We start from the raw sequence: 20,468 nt of genomic DNA on the forward strand, positions 1-20,468 counted from the left end.
AACAGATGGGTTTGGCTGTTGGAGGGGTGCGTTAGGCAGAGTTTTACACTCAGTTTTTTTACAAAATATTTATGACCACACTTTGAGCTCATGCAAAACAGACTGTGAGCCACCACAAAGTCACGAAACTATGCAAATTTGTGTAAAATATGATGGACGCAATCTCAAAGAAAATTATACTCATCTTATACTCAGACTGCAAAACTCTGGGGTTGACATTTTTGCCAGAGTTAGGGTACAAAGTGTGCCAAGAAAATATCGCCCACACCTCTACACCATGACCATCATCAACCTGAACTGCTGATAAAAGGAAGGATCCATGATTTTATAACATTGTTGTAGTGTAAACGTTGTCATAGATGCTATCCTGCATACTTTGATTGTAACAAGTGCTTATCTGAGTTATTATGAACCTACTGTGCCATCAAAGCAATCAGATCACTCACGTCAGACCTATGACATCAATAAGGCATTTTCTCCCACAGAACACTGTTTTCTACTTCTGCTTTGTATTTTGATTTACTAAAATATAAATGTTTTAGGGTCCCAGGGGAGTCTAGGTCACAGCTTTGGAAGGTGCTTCAGGTCAAGAGGAGGTTAGGTGTAAGTGGTGGTGCTACAGAAAAAGCTGAGAGCAAATACGCCACAAATGGCTAAAATAGAGACACAGTCAAAGTTTCAGTTACACAGAGAAGTGTCAAATGAGAGTCTGCAGGCTGTGATGTACATGAGTCTGTGGAAAACAACACAGGTTGTGTGCATTTACTACCACAGTATAAAGATACGGGCGTCATGTTAACTGCTGACATGTACTTGTGTTGTTGTTGATCAAGCCTGCCTGGTGCTAACATAAAACCTATAATATAAAAATGTGCCACAGCAACATCAGGATGTCAACAAGCTCTCTCTGTCATACTGACATGTAAAAAAAAAGCTGACAGAACAATCAAAATGTACTCATAAAGTTCACACAAACAAAGACTCGCATTGTGATGTCACATAAAATTCACACAGTCACATAAAATTCACTCAAAACCACAATTTGATGGAGCTCAGAACTGATGCTCAGAGGTCACCGCCGCAATATCATCATAGTCCTCAAGCATTCTCTGCTCAGCATTGGCTGCTGTTGCCAAGATGACGTTGGGGTCATTTCCTGTAACATGAGGTCATCAGATATTTTTGAGGCAAAAGCAATTGAGTTTGATAAATAATCAAGGATACTCAGAGTCTTACCTTTGGCTCTGTGTTGATATAAAGACACCAAGAGGAGAGTGGAGATGAAGTATGGACAGAACACCACCAGGTGACAGACCAGCCTGATCACTAGAGGGAGGGTGGTGGAGGAAGGGGGCAAAGCAGAGGTAGGGTACATATTTGTAGAGGCGGTGGGCGAGGTTGTGGTTGTAGGTCTCCCTGCAGAGAGTTCTGGTCAGTGAATATATGGACAAAATAAGAGGTGAAATCAGAGTGAAGCTCCTCACCTGTGACAGTGATCCAGCTGGATGGAGACTCTCCATGACCGCTGATGTCACACTTGTAGAGGCCTTCATCAGACCTGGAAACATGCTGGATGGTCATGTGACCTGTAGGCTACTTCCGGATGAGGGAGCCATCTTTATAGAAAGCAGCTGGGAGGTTGGAGGGAGTGGTCTTTGTTTTACAGAGCAGAGTGACGTCATCTCCCTCCATCACAGGGAGGACAGGACTCTGCAGGATCACTGATCCACCTCAACACAGAGACAAACTACAGCATTTCATCCATTTACACACAGCTTCATCAACACTAACTCCACACACTCAGCTTACCAGTGACTGTCAGGTTAACCATGTTACTGATGGGACCCTCTCTGGACTCACACCAGTAAACTCCACTGTGTGAAGTGTAAATGTAACTGATGTTACAGGAAGAACCAGCTGGTTTTCCCCACCCATCTGTTCCACACTGAGTCCTCTGTTGTTTGCTTGTGTTTCTCCTTAGAGTCCATCCAGCAGAGCTGTCGTCCTCCTCACAGCTCAGAGACACAAAATCTCTAATAAAAAACTGAGAACTGCTGGGACTCACAGTCAGACGAGCTGTGAAGAGAATATTTAGTAATTTCTATCACATAAAATAAATGATGTGACTCTACTTTCTTTATACCTATGAGGGTTAAATATTTAGCAGGCTGAAGTGATCAGTTTCTGCATGATTGTCATGTCATGCTACAAGAAAGCTCAAAAAAGGACGAGGCACTTAGTGAGGTTCAGTTCATGTCAGGTTTAAACTGTGACAGAAGAAGGTTACTGACCTTGGTTTGTTGTGCAGCTCAGCAGTGAGATCAGAACTAAAGAGAAATGAAACTCAGGTAGATTTGAGTTTGACATTTAACTAAACAGGAGTAAAAACAAATCCACCCAACTGTGAAGAACACAGTCTGAGTTGTCCACTGATAAGCGTAGAAAGGATGAAACAGTTTTCTCTTTCGTGTCCTACACAGAGGCATGTGTGCTGGACTATAGTGCTGATAATCTGTTAATATCAGCAGGGAAAAGTAGTATATTTACTTGAGTAGTTAATGGAAATTCTACATACTTTATACTATGTTTAAGCATTTCTTTGTTTTGCACCTTTCAACTTCAGCTCAGCTGTATCTTGGATTAAAACATTGTACTGCACACCAGATATTTTAAAGATTTAAGTACCATATGTTGTTATATTATTATAGATAAACTTACCGAGTAGTACATATTAAGTCGGTTTTTCATTAAAACAGTTGGTTGGACACATATGCTGGACTCACAACAAGGGAAACAAACTCAAAACAGCTTTAATGCTGAAATTGTTCAAAATACAAAAAACAAAACAAGGCAGTGCTGGAGTACAAAACTAGGAATCTAGGGAAAGACAAAAAACAGGAGCACACTGCATTGCAGGCACGATGACAGACAAGGGGAGAGTATAAAGGTGGGAATAAATCAGGAATAACAAGAACAGGGTGAATTAACTAGAGACTTAAGAGACAAAAGTCAACCAAAATGAAATAAAATACAACAGCAAGTAACAGATAAGGCAAGGCAAGGCAAATTTATTTGTATAGCACAATTCAACAACAAGGTGATTCAAAGTGCTTTACAGAGACATTAGAAACAAAAACAAATAATGATAATAATGATTTAAAATTGATTAAAACAAGCAAACAAACAAACTAACTAAACACACACATTCACATTCACACCTGTTCGCGCGAGCTGAACCCTTATCGTAAGGGGAGCTACCAGTCCTTCTGTGGACGAGCTACTTTCTATTTTAAATTCCCTGAATTTAAAATACTCTCTAGATAAGCTCACATATGTGAATTTAACATAGAGAGAGAAGACAAACATGGAGGCAAGACTGAATGAACAGAATAAGAACACAAAAGGCTCGTCATAAAATGTCAAGGAACTAGAAGCATAACAAGAAATTAAGAAGCACCAGAAAAGCAAAACTAACATCATGAACAAAGACTATGGAGCACAAACATAACATCTATCTTAAAACCAAAAATAAAGCCACAAACCCACGACACACAGAATAAATGAGCATCAGGACAGAAGAACTGAAATAACAGCAAAAGGAACTAGTATCAGGTAAACTGATATAAAGACCAATGAACCATAAGAAATAATAACAAGTGTTAAGATTCAATATTGAGGAAGGGTACAAGAGGTGATCGAAGAATAACCACACCAATCCGGCCGGGTGAAGTCAAACGATGATTTTAATGAATACACGCGTGGGAAGACACTCTGTACGCAGACAGCCAGTAGTCCTCGACTTAATCAAAGCATGAACAGATATTTTATAGCATCAGGGTTTGTTTACTGACGCCCCTTCATACGTCACAGATACATTTTATACATAGATCAAATCAAAACCACAATGACCTTTTAACACAGTTTAAAAGAACATCGTCTTCCATCTTCATAACAGGTGCATCCTGTCACTGCCGGATGCTCGCAGCAGTTCTGCGACAAACTGCTCTTATTGCAACCCCAGCAAAACATGATTAAACTTTCCCCCATAAATGAATCTAACTAAAAGTGTGTGTGTGTCTGCGTCTGTGTGCTACCCACAATTGCACCCTGTTTCACCTCGCGACTAGCTCCTGACCCCTCACCAGACAGAGAGACAGAAACCACTCTCGTATATGTAATAATCGAACTGAAACTATGGATATGACTTTTACTAAATAAATGTTTTAATCAGGAACCTCTACTAAACATAATAACTGTGTGCATAAGCAGAGAGTTCTGCAAACTCTCTGCAAGCCTGTTTCCTGTCAGCCTGTGACTTTTAGCCTTTCTGAAAGACACACACTGTTCTACCCCTGAATGCAATATAAACTCCAGATTATATTATTAATGCAATGGTAATAATGACAATTATTTAACAATAGCAGTAAAATAATTTCCCTTCTCGACACTAGCTAAATGTCAACAGTGCAAAATACAGAACCAAGATACAAATACACAAAAAACTGAGAAATTCAAACAGAGGAATTTTAGTTTTTGGATAGAGAAATCTTTGTACCTTTATACCTTCTGATATTTATGAAAGTAGCTTCTTTTAGAATTTTTTTAAAATTGCTGTTGAACAAAAACCACATTAAGCTACACTAAATGTCATGCATCTGTATGACGGATGTACACAAAACTGTAAATCAGTGTATCCATGTCAATTTTCTGCACTGTATTAATTTATTATGAAATATTCTGATTCCCTGTTGACCCTCTTCCTTCTTTTTGGTGTCCTTGATAAAAACTCATCTACTGCCGTCCTATTCTAATCCAACCTGAATGCATGTTCCTGAAGAAATGACAGATATTCATAGATAATCATTTCAGTGTACTTACTGAGCAGCCACAGCAGAGATGTGTTCTTCATCCTACTCTCTGTGATATCAGGTCAACACTTTAACCAGTTCACGGTCAGTTAAAGTCAAACCGTAATCCTCTGCTCTGTGACAGGATGTAAGTGTTGTGGTTTTTAGCGGAAGCAAAGTTTCTTTGTCTGACTGCAACAAATACAAGAGAAAAAAAAGCTTTAAAATAGTCAAACTGACTGTTAAGTGACTGTAGACATGGGCCCCAACAAATTTAGTTGACATAAAGGGGAGCAGATCCCTTCACTGACTTTAAAAAACAAACAAACAAACATTGTGAGTGGCTGAAGTCAGTCAGGAAACCACACACACACAAATCCCCACCAAAATCATGTAAATAACAAAAAAAAAAGATATTTATAGATCGCCCGCATGGTGCCTTTACTGACAGGATTATGTCTTTGTCATTACAGGGCAAACTATTCTTATCTCAATAATGATCATCATCAATGATTTATTTAATTTTTATCTTAGACATTGGTTGTGTTGATCATGTTGTTGATTCGTGGAAACAACTTGCATCTTCCTGTAGCTGACCACAGTTCAGCTGAGAGGAAGTGAGCTGGAGGTGGTACGAATGCTGTTTGACTGATTGCATCTCTCTGCTTTAACCACTGATGTGCTGTCATGGCTGAAAGGCTTCAGGCAGGTTGACCACCACTGACTTCCTGAAAACACTACCCCCAAAAACTGTGAAAAAACTCACTCTTACCATCACAGATGTCCATAATGCACTGAGCAGAATCAACACTCGCAAAGGTGCTGGCCCTGACAACATTCCTGAATGTGTGCTTTGAGCACTTGCTGAGCACGGGGTCTATACAGACATCTTTAACCTCTTGCTTGCCCAGGCAGTATTACCAGCATGCTTCAAGACCACCTCCATTGTGCCAGGGAAAACGTTAAATGGATCAAAGGCATCATATTATTTTCCATTTTTTAATATTTCCATTTCTGTGTGTTCAGTGTAAACTTAAACAGTGAAAGAATGGATTACAGAACATTAAAACACTCACCATGTGCTGTGAAAAACATGCACATTTAAGTTCCAGAACATAATCATAATACACAAAATGATCAATGAAATGATGACCAGAGTCCCTGTTTTTATTTTAGGCACTAATTTTTAAGTCAGAGTCCATGTGTATTGTAAAAGACACTATGAGCATAACTGCAACAATGTCCCCTCTAACCTCTAAGTGTGCGCAATTGCGCAGTGCTGGTCTCTGCGAACAGAAAATCTGCGCTGCACACCAAAAAAATCTAACCTGCATTGAAATTAAAATAAATACGTGACAATTCTTTCTGTGCTGTTATGCAGTATGAGTCAGTAAGTGACCGGTGACTGGCTGGCTGCTCCAGCCAATAATGTGGTTTACATTCGTATATATGCAGCTAAATAAAGTTGTTGACAGCATCCTTATGTGCCGCTTCCTTTGTTTTAACTAGCAAAAGTGGCCAATGTGGAGTGAAGACACACTGAAGACAACACACTGGAGATGTGAGCAGGACAGACGGAAAAATTGACGGAAAAAGTGTGGACTTCAAACTATACACCAGCTTTTGTAAAACCAGATTTATTATTCATTATGTTTTTTTATTATGTTTTTTTTCCCCTGAATACTATTGTTATCGTTATACTATATTTACTGTGGGAAAAATGGTAAAAACTGGATTTTCTAAGGACAGCGCTCCAAAGCACTCTGTGCCTGTGAATAAAACAAAAACAAAAAAAACCCCTAACCTTTGCTATTGGTGTATAAATGTCCCATGTCAACCAATGAAAAAAATCTAATGGCAACGCGGCATTTGGTTGTTTAGGAAGAGAGAGGGAAGTTTTAGCAGTGATGGCAGCGAGAGAGCAAGAGAGAGAGAGAGAGAGAGAGAGTTTTGAGATGTGAGAGATTTGTGACGTTTAGCGTGTTTGAAGTATAAAGTGAGTGTGTTGTGTAGTGGATAGTTTTGTTGTGTGTGTCAGAACAATGAGGTGACTGACACAATTGCTGCCAAAAAGCTACCAAAGGCAGATTTAATTGTAAATACTGTCTCCAGGTTAAAAACAGTGATACACCACCTGCTGTCAGGCCTTCGGGTATCAGGCTTGTGATGTTCTCCTTTATCTTAGTGGACAGAAATTATTTTTTGGAATGGCAAAAATAACTTGTATGGCATCTTATTTGATGCAGAACACCTGGTTGTTTTGCAAATAGTTTGAAATGGTTATTTAAAAAAAACACCTTGGCTGCATTTTTAGATAAATAGCTGCAAATAACTTTATTGTTTGCAAAACTCAGTAACTTTTTTGAACAAGTAACTAGTAACTTTTTCATTACTTTTTTAAAAATTACTTTTTCAAAATGACTTGCCCAACATTGTCATTATATACTGTATTTTTCAGACAAAGAGTTACAGGACTCTCTCCCAGTGCACAGCAGGAACTTCATGCAGACTCATAATAAAGTCGGAGCTTTATATAAAACAACTGTTGAGTGTGTTTTCAAAATTGGAGTTCAAGTTATTTTTCCTTCTAATAGTGTTAACATACAACACAGGTCATGACATTTTTTAATTTTCAAGTTCCAGTATCAATTCGCAGCCTGATTGTCATGGTCCTGGGTCGGTGACCCAGCGCTTTAAGTTTATTATTATTATCATTTTTCTATTTTTTTCTGATTTTGTATTTGTTCTTAGGGTTTGAGTTGTGTGTTTCTATCATCCCTACCTGTGCCTCCCCTCTGTGTTCTGTTCGTGTCCCCAGTTGGTAGTGTAAAACAGTCTGTGAGTTTCCTGTTTTACTTTGTAGGTTTGTGTCTCGTTATGTCCATTAGTTCCAGCTGTGTCCCCGCCTGTCTGCCATTTCCTAATTACCTGGTGTGTGTATTTATCCTGGGTGTCTGCCTGTGCTCCTTGTCGTGTCATCTGTGTTCATCCCCTGCGTGCTCTCCCTGCGTGCTCTCCCTGCGTGCTCAGGTTTTCTACTCTTTGGTTTAGTTTCTCCCAGTTTAGTTCATCCATAGTTCTGTTTTGCCATCCCTACTTTATGTTTGGTAGTGATGGCCAAATGAAGCTTTCTGAAGCATTGAAGCTTGTATTGAAAAACGGTTCATTACTCGAAGCTTTTCAACACAGTCCTCTCTGGTGACATCTGGTGGCCAAAAATATGAAGAGCAGCTTGAATCCACAAAATAAAACCAACAGCTTCATTATGATTGCTCACTCTACAGAGTGGAATCCTGTCTGATATTGGGCCGCCGTTTTGTTGCTTTGAACGTGTATTTTTTGGTGGTTAAGAAAATGTGTTTTATGTGTTTAATAAATAGTTTTGACTGGTAAACTCTCCTTGTTTAAATATGCATCATGGTGTGGTCTTTCTTTGCTTGTGACTTCTTGATGTTGGTAAATACAATAATTGAAAAATACCACGTTACATATATATACATATAATAATGTACAACACATTATGGAGTAGGCTTCTGCTGTGAGGTCTTGCCTCCATGCAGGTATGCAATTAATCGCCGGAGGGGTGTATTTATAAATAATATTATATTAAGGAAATTTTCCCAGACATATTTTTGACCTGGGGAAGAATTGATTGTGAAATGGAAAAGGAAAATGCTTATGAACTTGCAAATTAAAAACATGATGCATTGACGGTAACCCTTTTTCATTTTTATTTAAAAAGAGAATTTGTTCTAGTGTGCGATGGCCGAACCTGTTCCTTTTCGTGGAGATAATTTCTCCTGGCTTAAGGAAGATCCCTTCACATGGCACAGAGGAGGCTGGAGTGCAGAGAAACTGGTAGAGATGCAGTTATAAAGTCTACCTGGGCCCCACAAACTATCAGCTAAAGAGAATAAATAAATTCAATTGCTGCACATTTGGCAGACTAACATTTTCAGATTAATTAAACAATAAAATATATATTTTTACAACATTACATGTAAAGAGTCAAGTGGAAGTTTTTCTAAAGTTATTTAATGATATTTATATTATGGAAGCAGATTTTTGACATTTTACCTTTTTCCCGTTTTCAGATATAATAAACACGCACAAAACAAAAGCAAACGGCCAGAACACAAAGCTGGAAAACCCACCCGATTGACAAAAATCAACTCAAAATACTCCCACACAACAGAACCTCCTCTATTCCTCGCTGGCTCCAAACCTCTCAGTAGAATGATCAGTGGTTCGCTATCTGTCACCATCAAAACACTCCACAAATCCCGCGAATGATTCGCTTCCTTATAAACCATTGAATCAGACACCGAAGCAGTCAGGTTCTAAATGAAGCTTCGGACGTCACTGATCATGTGACTCTGGCCAAACGAATCAAGCTTCGACACAGTGCTTCTGAAGCAGTGTGTTGATTTTTTTGACACACGCACCGGAGCTTCAGCTTCAAGCGGACCATCACTAATGTTTGGTATTCTTAATAAATCACCCTCACATCTGAATAAGTGCTGCATTTGAGTCCTCCTTCCACACATCACACAGCTGCTGCCCCAGTCGTGACAGTACGACGCGACCACCAAATGGACCCAGCAGCACTTAATCTGTCTAAGGAGCTACGGGAGAATCTCATCGATGCCACACAAGAGCTCATCGACCTGTGGCTGGAAAACCCAGATGACAAGTCCCAGCGCGCTATAGAGAGGCGGCTACAGCGTCTGGTGACCGGTCTCCCATGGCTCCTGGGCTCGCTATGTCCGTGGGAGCAGGAATTTCTCATTTTTGATCTTGGACTTAACCCCCCGTCTGCATTCACTTTCGAGCAGACAAATGCGGTGAGTGAGTGGGATGCTTTGGCTTCCCCAGATTCCAGGACTTTGTTTTCTGGGGCTATTCAGAGTGGGATGAGAGACAGTATGGGTAGTTTATCTACCTTTGTGGTAATGGACCCTTCCCAAGTGGGTATCTATAAACCCTCTGCAAAACCGAAAGACTGTGTCTCTGCCGCTCCTTCCGAGCCAGGACTTTATCGCCATTCACCGGCTCAGTTTTATGTCCAGCCACTAGCTTCCCAGTCTGTAGCTCAACCGTTAGCCTCCCTAGGAACACAATTACCTGTTCTGCTGCCACTTCAGTCAGCCACTCAGCCACCATCACCACTAGCATCGCTACAACCCATAGTTTAGTTAATGGCTGAGTCACAATTTTCACTCGCCCCTCTACAGGAAGCTATGTCCATACACCCCTCAAAGGACTGTTTTTCCACCGCTGTTTCTGAGCAGGGAGACAAACTGTTTCACAATGGACCTGTTCCTCAAGAGCTGGCAACATTAGAGACTACTACTCACTCCAGGGCTGCGGCAGCATCAGCTTCATCATCCTCGCCTGCCGCAGCAGCAGCTTCTTCATTCTCATCATCGCCTGCTGCATCAGCTTCAGTGTCGCCTGGCCCGGCCTCTGCACCAACTCCAGCCCCACCTGGTTCGGCTTCAGCAGCAGCTTCTGCCTCATCCTTCTCCTCATCCTTGCCTGGTTCTGCTGCTGGCACGCCGCCAGCCGGTCCACCCCAGACTCAAGCACACACATGTGTGTGTTTGGGTCAGTGTGTATTTGAGTCAAACACATATGCTGACTGTAATTTGCAACAAATATTTAGGGAAATCAGAGAAAAATACAATTTGCATAATAATTTGGAACACGGTGTAGATCTAGGGACAAACTGTCATGGCTAGATGACTGAGTCATGTGGGTGTCTTGTGGGGTGTTCCCATCTGCAGTAGTCGGCATCAACTGTGGTCCAAGGAAGGAACAGTGGTTAAAACAGCGACTAATGCACACAGTGAGTTAAAGGTGGTTCTATCCAACAGAAAAGTGACTGTGGCTCAAACTGCCAAAAAGATGCTGGTGATGTTGGTTCTGAAAGAATGGTGTAAGAATACATGGTGCATCGCAGTTTGTGTGAGGAGGCTAACAAATTTGAGGTGTTGACTTGGCCTTTAAATTCCTCAGATCTCAGCACACCTTCAGAAGTCCAGTGGAGTCTATACCTCAGTGGGTCAGGGCTGTTTGTCAGTAATAACACCAGTGCAATTAGATCTGCAGGAGACTGAAGTAATTATAAGCCAAGGGGTTGAGATGTTGGAACACTGCACAAAGTGCATTATGTGTATGTGGGCTCCACCCTGTGAAACACTAGAGTGCACACAAAACCTGAGCACAATAAACAACCATTTTGGATCTGACCTTTATATACAGTACAACCAGAAAAAATGATAAGGACATTTTTTGTTTTTTTTAATTACAAATTAACAGATATTGGACAAAAACTTAAATAAACAGTAAAGACTAAAAGTACCAACATTACTGCTTTTAATTGTATGGGTGCATGTCTGCTTATTGTATGTTTGCTGATTATGCTGTTTTATAACCACGTTCCTTTAAATGTTAAAAAAAAACACTGCAACAGTAGGAAAAATTAAACACAACCCCTTAATGCTAATGTCAAATAACAACTTGACAATGTAAAATACATATAGGGTATACACTGTCTTTTGAATGGGTTTTTCCTGTGCAGCCAGCTGTATTTAGTTTCAGGCAGTAAAACGTTTGCGCTCCAGTTCTGCCAAGAGAATGTAGTATTTATGCTTAATCATAGTATTTCTATATATTTCTGCCAGGTCCCCAGGCAGCCAATCCTCTGTGAGGACTGAGAAATTCAAATTTTCAAATCAGGGCCTGCACGGCTTCCCAGCCAATCATATATGTGTCCTGAGGCATTCAAATTTGCATATTGGGGCCTTCATGGCTTCTAAGCCAGCCAATCATATCTGAGGGCTGAGGAATTCAAATCCACAAATCAGGGCCTGCACGGCTTCCCAGCCAGCCAATCATATATGTGGTCTCAGGCATTCATATTTGCATATTGGGGAATTCGTGGCTTCTAAGTCAACAAGTCATCCATGTCATATATCTCTAAAAATTCACATTTTAATGATAAATTGTTAACACTGGAAGATTCCCCCATCTCTTCTGAACAAAACAGTGTAAGAATGACCGCTCTAGCCCCTACGGTTAGGAAATTATGGTCATTTGTTTGAGGGGAGTCCTCACTATGAGAAATAGGCTGCAATAATCCTGTGCCTCTCTGTGCTGCTGCGTGTGTAAAAAGATGCACCTGTTTTGGCGGGAAAACGTAAACAGCCACTCTGATTGGTGGATTTAAATTCGGCAGCTCTCTCCCTCTGTGTGTGTGTGTGTGTGTGTGTGTGAGTGCGTCTATGTGGTATGGATTGACATTTGACCTGCGCTGTACCTGGGCTCCGGGGACATTTCGACTTTTTGCTGTGTATTCATGTGTCCCCCTAAAACATGACTTGTAAATGCATTTTTAAGTGTCTAAATAATAATTTTTTCTACTTCTTATGAGGTCATTATTTATCTTTTGACCTGTATTTGCTTAAACTGTAGTGTAAATTCATTTATTAAACTATAATTAAAAGATTTTCTGATTTTCTTAAAAGTCCACCTATACCCCTCACCTGATTTTTGTGTATTCCAGTGTATTGCACAGCGACGTTTCGAGTTAGAGTGGATGTGTGTAGGTACTGCAATTTAATACACATTTTCAATACACACGGCCGGAAGTCATTGTGATTGGTAGGCTATATATATAGGCGGTACCTACAGGAAACGGCGCCACAACTTTCGCGCGCGTGCCCTTTAACAAGTGTATGTCGACGGCAATACGAAGACGGATTAAAAACACAAAGGTAAGCCTTTTTTAATGTAAAATGCACCATGACTTTAATACTATATGAAATTATAGGTGCACAGGCCTATATTAAACTGGTTTAATTTATGCTTTATGGACTGTTAGTGAGTCTTTGAAGAAGTAAAACGGCCCCAGCGTTTGTCATTGAGTAAATAAAATAGGGCTGACGACTAACCGCGTCAACGCGATAAAGCGGGCTAACCCGTGTTAGGATTTACTCGGTGTTAAAGCATTATTGTGGCTTAAACGTGTTAATGCCGACATCGCGACTAACGCGATTAACAATTAAACCAGCGCAGTCTGAGTCAAAATCCCTGATGTCGCTGTTAGCTAATTTCGGGCAGTTTGTCCAATGTCTGTCATTCTGCTGACAGCCCTAAAATAAAAGCAAGGGTATAAGTGTATTTAGTCGTGTATTTATTTATATGCCTGAAGAAAAAACTTCTTACAGTTTTGATGCCTAAGCTTTCTCAGTACTTGTATCACTCTCTGCAGTCGCCATTACAGAAATGTCACATGTCGCCATTTTGAGTACTAGGCCTTTAACATTTTAAAAGAAGGCATAAATTAGCACTATGAATAAGTCAGCTGTGTTTATGCTGTAAACTACACTACTGCTAGTTCTGCTACTACTGATGATGATGACAATGATGACGATAATCGTAATACTTTATATGCTTTGGTAATACAGCCAATCGTACAGGAGAACATGCGAAGGAGACGCATTCCTCCACGGGAGGATGCAGTCTGTCATGTTTCTGCTGGAAGGGACAAACTGGGACTTGATATCCACTACATAAATGCCTTCAAAGGTAAGTTGGTCTTTAGTTTGGATTAGATTTGGAGTTTGTCACTTTGTCTTTTGTCACTCACTTGGTATGCCTCTGCAATTCAGGTCGGGGCATTTTCACGACTGTTCCATTCCAAAAAGGAGACTTTCTTTTGGAATACAGAGGTAAACTCATAACAAAAGAAGAATGTGAGCGGAGACACAGAGTTTATCATGACAGCCTGAAGGTGTTCATGTTTGAATTCAAGTTTGATGGAAAACTCTGGTGGTGCGTATTATATCAGTGTAGTTTGATTAAGATTAAATGACACATTGCTTTTGATTTATGAAAAAAAAAGCTTCCTAACTAACTAGTTAAGCTAATACTTTTTTGCCTAACCCCACAGTGTGGATGCATCTCAAGAAGATGGGTCATTAGGCAGACTTGTCAACGACAACCACATCAGTCCAAGTGCTAAGATGAAAATATTAAATATCAATGGAAAGCCCCATCTATGCTTATTTGCAAGCAGAGACATAAGTCCAGGCGAAGAAATAGACTATAATTATGGTGACTCGGATTGGCTCTGGAGATGCAAGGTATTTCTACAATTGTACTTTTTGGAACTGATAAATTGCATACCCTAAGCCATTTTTACATTTGTACCTACTCAAATTGGCTTAACGTGACTTAGGGCATCTAGTTTTTCACTGAAATTGAGTATCACCTACTGTGCCTGGGGTAACTATAGCAATGCAGCCGAGCATCCAGTGATATAAATGCCACAGCAAGCATGGACGTCAAGGTGACAAAATGCCTGCTGCTCAGTCTATACTTTAGTGTTCAATTCAGGGATCACGCTGTTAATTTTGGTCGCTATTTCAAACATTTCAGAGTTTCAAAAATGATGGCTTGGATTTTCACGAAGGAGGCGCACTCATAACTTATCGAGTGACACCATTGACCAGCCACCTGGTGGCATTCAGTCTATGTCAAATTTTCTGATCACTTTGGATCACTTGGAACCTTGGTGCAGTAGTTACTGAAAAACTACATGGTACTATAACCTACTGGAAAAACAGGGGTAGGTACTAATGGAAAACAGGCAATTGTGATGGCTGCCACATCAAAGCCCTCTAAAAGCACTAAAAAAATATCAGCAGGTATGCAGAAATAAAAAATGGCTTTCGGTTTCTAAATTTTAACAGTGATTGATGTTTAATGTGATTCTACACAGCAAAATCTCCAGTGTTAAATTAACACTGGAGAGTGTCTATAAGGGTCCACACCTCTGAGTGTTAAATACAACACTGTTGAGTGTTAAATTAACACTTTTGACAGTGTTATATGTTTAAAAGTAACCTAGTCAGTTTTGAAGATTAACAATGGCTAACACTGAGCAGTGCTGATTTTCTAACACTGGAAAATAACTCAAAATGTTAGAAATATTCCAGTGTTAGAAAATCAGCACTGCTCAGTGTTAGTCTTTGTTAATCTTCAAAACTGACTAGGTTACTTTTAAACATATAACACTGTCAAAAGTGTTAATTCAACACTCAACAGTGTTGTGTGGACCCATATAGACACTCTCTAGTGTTAATTTAACACTGGAGATTTTGCTGTGTAGCCTCTTTAGTTAGATTCATTTTAAATTTTGTCCCTTGAAGATAAATGGGCCCTAGTGACAGTTCGTTGCTGCTACAGGTGATTGTTTTACTCCTTTAGCAATGGCTTAAAAAATAAAGAAATCACACTGACTATTTGTCTCTTAATCATAGGGCCTTAAATTCTCTATACATGACAGTGAATATTTTAAAGACAATAGCTTGAAACTTATCTTTCTCATACAGTTTATTTAATGTTTCAAAAGCCTCTTCAAAAATGCACTGTATATTCATTCTCTATCTGTTACACACGAAGACGGAGACCAGCCAGATTCAGAAGACTGTGAGCTGCCTAAAGCCGCAACCAAACAGCTTTCCAAACAATGATCTGGACCTGAAACATCCAGAGCCTGAAAGGGTAAATATAATCCAGTGTACCACTTAATGAACTAATAATTTAATCTATCATCATTCTTTATGGATGCTGTGTGTGTGTGTGTTTGGCAGTCACCTGGGTGTGATGTGATTTACATGGACCGTGGCTTGTAGGTCCTTTTCATTGTTTCAAAGTGCAAGTCTGGATAACATCTGAGTGTGTGTGTGTGTGTGTGTTAACCACCCAAATGTGACTTAGGAGGACCACACTGTTATTGGGGGACTCCGTCAAAGTTTGCTTCATGGTGACATCACTCTGGTTTTAGGAGGGGTCTTCTCGTATGTCTTGACAGTTTGACCTACAGCATGCAGAGCTGACTGCATGTGCTTTGTTTCTATGTTGAAATTTTTTGAAACTCAGGCTTGAACATTAAGATAGATAGTACTATACAACTTCTTAACTTGTTTTAGGCACTTTTTACTGCTGTAATGCATGGGCTCTCTCTGGCTGTGTACTCTGGCTTCTTCCCACAGTCCAAAGATGTAGCTTATGGGGTTAGGTTAACTGGTGATTCAAAACTGCCCTTTGGTGTGAATGCAAATGCTTGTCCTTCCATGTTAGACTGGCGATCTGTCCAGGTTGTACTGCCCTATGGTAGCTGGTATAGGCCCCAAAACTGCTACCCCACAATCCTGATAAGGATAAGTGGAAGAGGATGGATGATTGCAAAGGAATCAGTTGTTAACTATTGTAGCCAGTATTTTTTTCAGAAGAAAACATTTCTTGAGTGGAAAGCCCCCCCCCCCCCCCCCCACACACACACACACACACACACACACACATGCAAATTAAAGACAGAAGCACAGGCCTGCCCAGTACAGTTGCAAGAAGAGCACTTGGTCTAATCTCTGTGCCATCTTTTCTTTGTTGCAGGATCTTGATGAAGAAATGCCTCAGCAAGGCTCAGAAGCCATGCATTCTTCTTCAGTGCAAGATTTTGAAGAGGTAACATTGACCTAGGACAGATTTTAATGAATGTTTCTCATGCACGATGTGTACCTTACGCTATTTGCCGATAGTGAAATGGTCTATTCATCCTCTTGAGTGATGCATTTTTAGTAACTGTCAGATTACTGTTCTTTTGTCTTCATTCTCTATCTGTTACACACGAAGACTGAGACCAGCCAGATTCAGAAGACTGTGAGCTGCCTAAAGCCGCAACCAAACAGCTTTCCAAACAATGATCTGGACCTGAAACATCCAGAGCCTGAAAGGGTAAATATAATCCAGTGTACCACTTAATGAACTAATAATTTAATCTATCATCATTCTTTATGGATGCTGTGTGTGTGTGTGTTTGGCAGTCACCTGGGTGTGATGTGATTTACATGGACCGTGGCTTGTAGGTCCTTTTCATTGTTTCAAAGTGCAAGTCTGGATAACATCTGAGTGTGTGTGTGTGTGTGTGTGTGTGTGTGTGTGTGTGTGTGTGTGTGTGTGTGTGTGTGTGTGTGTGTGTGTGTGTTAACCACCCAAATGTGACTTAGGAGGACCACACTGTTATTGGGGGACTCCGTCAAAGTTTGCTTCATGGTGACATCACTCTGGTTTTAGGAGGGGTCTTCTCGTATGTCTTGACAGTTTGACCTACAGCATGCAGAGCTGACTGCATGTGCTTTGTTTCTATGTTGAAATTTTTTGAAACTCAGGCTTGAACATTAAGATAGATAGTACTATACAACTTCTTAACTTGTTTTAGGCACTTTTTACTGCTGTAATGCATGGGCTCTCTCTGGCTGTGTACTCTGGCTTCTTCCCACAGTCCAAAGATGTAGCTTATGGGGTTAGGTTAACTGGTGATTCAAAACTGCCCTTTGGTGTGAATGCAAATGCTTGTCCTTCCATGTTAGACTGGCGATCTGTCCAGGTTGTACTGCCCTATGGTAGCTGGTATAGGCCCCAAAACTGCTACCCCACAATCCTGATAAGGATAAGTGGAAGAGGATGGATGATTGCAAAGGAATCAGTTGTTAATTATTGTAGCCAGTATTTTTTTCAGAAGAAAACATTTCTTGAGTGGAAAGCCCCCCCCCCCCCCCCCCCCCCCCCACACACACACACACACACACACATGCAAATTAAAGACAGAAGCACAGGACTGCCCAGTACAGTTGCAAGAAGAGCACTTGGTCTAATCTTTGTGCCATCTTTTCTTTGTTGCAGGATCTTGATGAAGAAATGCCTCAGCAAGGCTCAGAAGCCATGCATTCTTCTTCAGTGCAAGATTTTGAAGAGGTAACATTGACCTAGGACAGATTTTAATGAATGTTTCTCATGCACGATGTGTACCTTACGCTATTTGCCGATAGTGAAATGGTCTATTCATCCTCTTGAGTGATGCATTTTTAGTAACTGTCAGATTACTGTTCTTTTGTCTTCATTCTCTATCTGTTACACACGAAGACTGACACCAGCCAGATTCAGAAGACTGTGAGCTGCCTAAAGCCGCAACCAAACAGCTTTCCAAACAATGATCTGGACCTGAAACATCCAGAGCCTGAAAGGGTAAATATAATCCAGTGTACCACTTAATGAACTAATAATTTAATCTATCATCATTCTTTATGGATGCTGTGTGTGTGTGTGTTTGGCAGTCACCTGGGTGTGATGTGATTTACATGGACCGTGGCTTGTAGGTCCTTTTCATTGTTTCAAAGTGCAAGTCTGGATAACATCTGAGTGTGTGTGTGTGTGTGTGTGTGTGTGTGTGTGTGTGTGTGTGTGTGTGTGTGTGTGTGTGTGTGTTAACCACCCAAATGTGACTTAGGAGGACCACACTGTTATTGGGGGACTCCGTCAAAGTTTGCTTCATGGTGACATCACTCTGGTTTTAGGAGGGGTCTTCTCGTATGTCTTGACAGTTTGACCTACAGCATGCAGAGCTGACTGCATGTGCTTTGTTTCTATGTTGAAATTTTTTGAAACTCAGGCTTGAACATTAAGATAGATAGTACTATACAACTTCTTAACTTGTTTTAGGCACTTTTTACTGCTGTAATGCATGGGCTCTCTCTGGCTGTGTACTCTGGCTTCTTCCCACAGTCCAAAGATGTAGCTTATGGGGTTAGGTTAACTGGTGATTCAAAACTGCCCTTTGGTGTGAATGCAAATGCTTGTCCTTCCATGTTAGACTGGCGATCTGTCCAGGTTGTACTGCCCTATGGTAGCTGGTATAGGCCCCCAAAACTGCTACCCCACAATCCTGATAAGGATAAGTGGAAGAGGATGGATGATTGCAAAGGAATCAGTTGTTAACTATTGTAGCCAGTATTTTTTTCAGAAGAAAACATTTCTTGAGTGGAAAGCCCCCCCCCCCCCCCCCCACACACACACACACACACACACACACACACATGCAAATTAAAGACAGAAGCACAGGACTGCCCAGTACAGTTGCAAGAAGAGCACTTGGTCTAATCTCTGTGCCATCTTTTCTTTGTTGCAGGATCTTGATGAAGAAATGCCTCAGCAAGGCTCAGAAGCCATGCATTCTTCTTCAGTGCAAGATTTTGAAGAGGTAACATTGACCTAGGACAGATTTTAATGAATGTTTCTCATGCACGATGTGTACCTTACGCTATTTGCCGATAGTGAAATGGTCTATTCATCCTCTTGAGTGATGCATTTTTAGTAACTGTCAGATTACTGTTCTTTTGTCTTCATTCTCTATCTGTTACACACGAAGACTGAGACCAGCCAGATTCAGAAGACTGTGAGCTGCCTAAAGCCGCAACCAAACAGCTTTCCAAACAATGATCTGGACCTGAAACATCCAGAGCCTGAAAGGGTAAATATAATCCAGTGTACCACTTAATGAACTAATAATTTAATCTATCATCATTCTTTATGGATGCTGTGTGTGTGTGTGTTTGGCAGTCACCTGGGTGTGATGTGATTTACATGGACCGTGGCTTGTAGGTCCTTTTCATTGTTTCAAAGTGCAAGTCTGGATAACATCTGAGTGTGTGTGTGTGTGTGTGTGTGTTAACCACCCAAATGTGACTTAGGAGGACCACACTGTTATTGGGGGACTCCGTCAAAGTTTGCTTCATGGTGACATCACTCTGGTTTTAGGAGGGGTCTTCTCGTATGTCTTGACAGTTTGACCTACAGCATGCAGAGCTGACTGCATGTGCTTTGTTTCTATGTTGAAATTTTTTGAAACTCAGGCTTGAACATTAAGATAGATAGTACTATACAACTTCTTAACTTGTTTTAGGCACTTTTTACTGCTGTAATGCATGGGCTCTCTCTGGCTGTGTACTCTGGCTTCTTCCCACAGTCCAAAGATGTAGCTTATGGGGTTAGGTTAACTGGTGATTCAAAACTGCCCTTTGGTGTGAATGCAAATGCTTGTCCTTCCATGTTAGACTGGTGATCTGTCCAGGTTGTACTGCCCTATGGTAGCTGGTATAGGCCCCAAAACTGCTACCCCACAATCCTGATAAGGATAAGTGGAAGAGGATGGATGATTGCAAAGGAATCAGTTGTTAACTATTGTAGCCAGTATTTTTTTCAGAAGAAAACATTTCTTGAGTGGAAAGCCCCCCCCCCCCCCCCCCCCCCACACACACACACACACACACACATGCAAATTAAAGACAGAAGCACAGGACTGCCCAGTACAGTTGCAAGAAGAGCACTTGGTCTAATCTTTGTGCCATCTTTTCTTTGTTGCAGGATCTTGATGAAGAAATGCCTCAGCAAGGCTCAGAAGCCATGCATTCTTCTTCAGTGCAAGATTTTGAAGAGGTAACATTGACCTAGGACAGATTTTAATGAATGTTTCTCATGCACGATGTGTACCTTACGCTATTTGCCGATAGTGAAATGGTCTATTCATCCTCTTGAGTGATGCATTTTTAGTAACTGTCAGATTACTGTTCTTTTGTCTTCATTCTCTATCTGTTACACACGAAGACTGAGACCAGCCAGATTCAGAAGACTGTGAGCTGCCTAAAGCCGCAACCAAACAGCTTTCCAAACAATGATCTGGACCTGAAACATCCAGAGCCTGAAAGGGTAAATATA

General features: G+C 40.8%; 2 protein-coding genes and 2 long non-coding RNA genes across 8 annotated transcripts in view; 3 read left to right on the forward strand and 1 right to left on the reverse strand.

The window, feature by feature from the left end:
- Positions 1-935: 935 nt before the first annotated feature.
- LOC113018070 (uncharacterized) lies at positions 936-11,926 on the reverse strand. Of its 4 annotated transcripts, none has more exons than XR_013903248.1 (6): positions 4,879-7,247; positions 2,292-2,327; positions 1,810-2,076; positions 1,485-1,730; positions 1,237-1,326; positions 936-1,156 (listed from the first exon to the last, which is right to left on the reverse strand). XR_013903248.1 is itself a non-coding variant. In XM_080292797.1 (6 exons), the coding sequence occupies exons 4-6, from the start codon at positions 1,579-1,581 to the stop codon at positions 1,053-1,055; spliced, it is 291 nt and encodes a 96-aa protein (XP_080148923.1). In that variant the 5' UTR covers positions 1,582-1,730; positions 1,810-2,076; positions 2,292-2,327; positions 4,879-11,926; the 3' UTR covers positions 936-1,052. The 4 variants fall into 4 exon arrangements, 2 of the variants coding, with proteins under 2 accessions (XP_080148923.1, XP_026016921.2); XR_013903247.1 differs by having other exon boundaries at positions 1,237-1,416; positions 4,879-7,245; XM_080292797.1 differs by having other exon boundaries at positions 4,879-11,926.
- Positions 11,927-12,100: 174 nt separating this feature from the next.
- Positions 12,101-14,683, forward strand: LOC113025982 (uncharacterized). Of its 2 annotated transcripts, XR_013903257.1 has the most exons (4): positions 12,101-13,439; positions 13,523-13,685; positions 13,804-13,996; positions 14,292-14,681. It is a non-coding gene; the product is annotated as an uncharacterized LOC113025982 (long non-coding RNA). The 2 variants fall into 2 exon arrangements; XR_013903254.1 differs by having other exon boundaries at positions 12,107-13,439; positions 13,804-14,683.
- A 639-nt stretch (positions 14,684-15,322) lies between these two features.
- LOC145421889 (uncharacterized) lies at positions 15,323-16,640 on the forward strand. The gene is made up of 3 exons (XR_013903266.1): positions 15,323-15,419; positions 16,311-16,382; positions 16,551-16,640. It is a non-coding gene; the product is annotated as an uncharacterized LOC145421889 (long non-coding RNA).
- A 1,204-nt stretch (positions 16,641-17,844) lies between these two features.
- Positions 17,845-20,468, forward strand: part of LOC113009789 (uncharacterized) — an 11,314-nt gene continuing 8,690 nt past the window's right edge. The window contains exons 1-5 of the mRNA XM_080292779.1: positions 17,845-17,942; positions 18,883-18,954; positions 19,123-19,224; positions 20,118-20,189; positions 20,358-20,459. Coding sequence (XP_080148905.1) covers positions 18,898-18,954; positions 19,123-19,224; positions 20,118-20,189; positions 20,358-20,459 — 333 coding nt within the window. The 5' untranslated portion in view covers positions 17,845-17,942; positions 18,883-18,897. The remainder of the gene's footprint in view (positions 17,943-18,882; positions 18,955-19,122; positions 19,225-20,117; positions 20,190-20,357; positions 20,460-20,468) is intronic.

The sequence above is a fragment of the Astatotilapia calliptera genome, chromosome 3 (assembly GCF_964374335.1).
Source record: "Astatotilapia calliptera chromosome 3, fAstCal68.1, whole genome shotgun sequence".
In the NCBI taxonomy this organism is placed as follows: Eukaryota; Metazoa; Chordata; class Actinopteri; order Cichliformes; family Cichlidae; genus Astatotilapia; species Astatotilapia calliptera.

Coding starts and splice junctions, on each gene's coding strand:
- LOC113018070 (XM_026161136.2), bottom strand. CDS start 1,581: ATGACCATCCAGCATGTTTCCAGGTCTGATGAAGGCCTCTACAAGTGT. Junction 1,417..1,484: donor CAGCTGGATCACTGTCACAG/GTGAGGAGCTTC, acceptor AACTCTCTGCAG/GGAGACCTACAACCACAACC. Junction 1,157..1,236: donor ATATCAACACAGAGCCAAAG/GTAAGACTCTGA, acceptor CTCATGTTACAG/GAAATGACCCCAACGTCATC.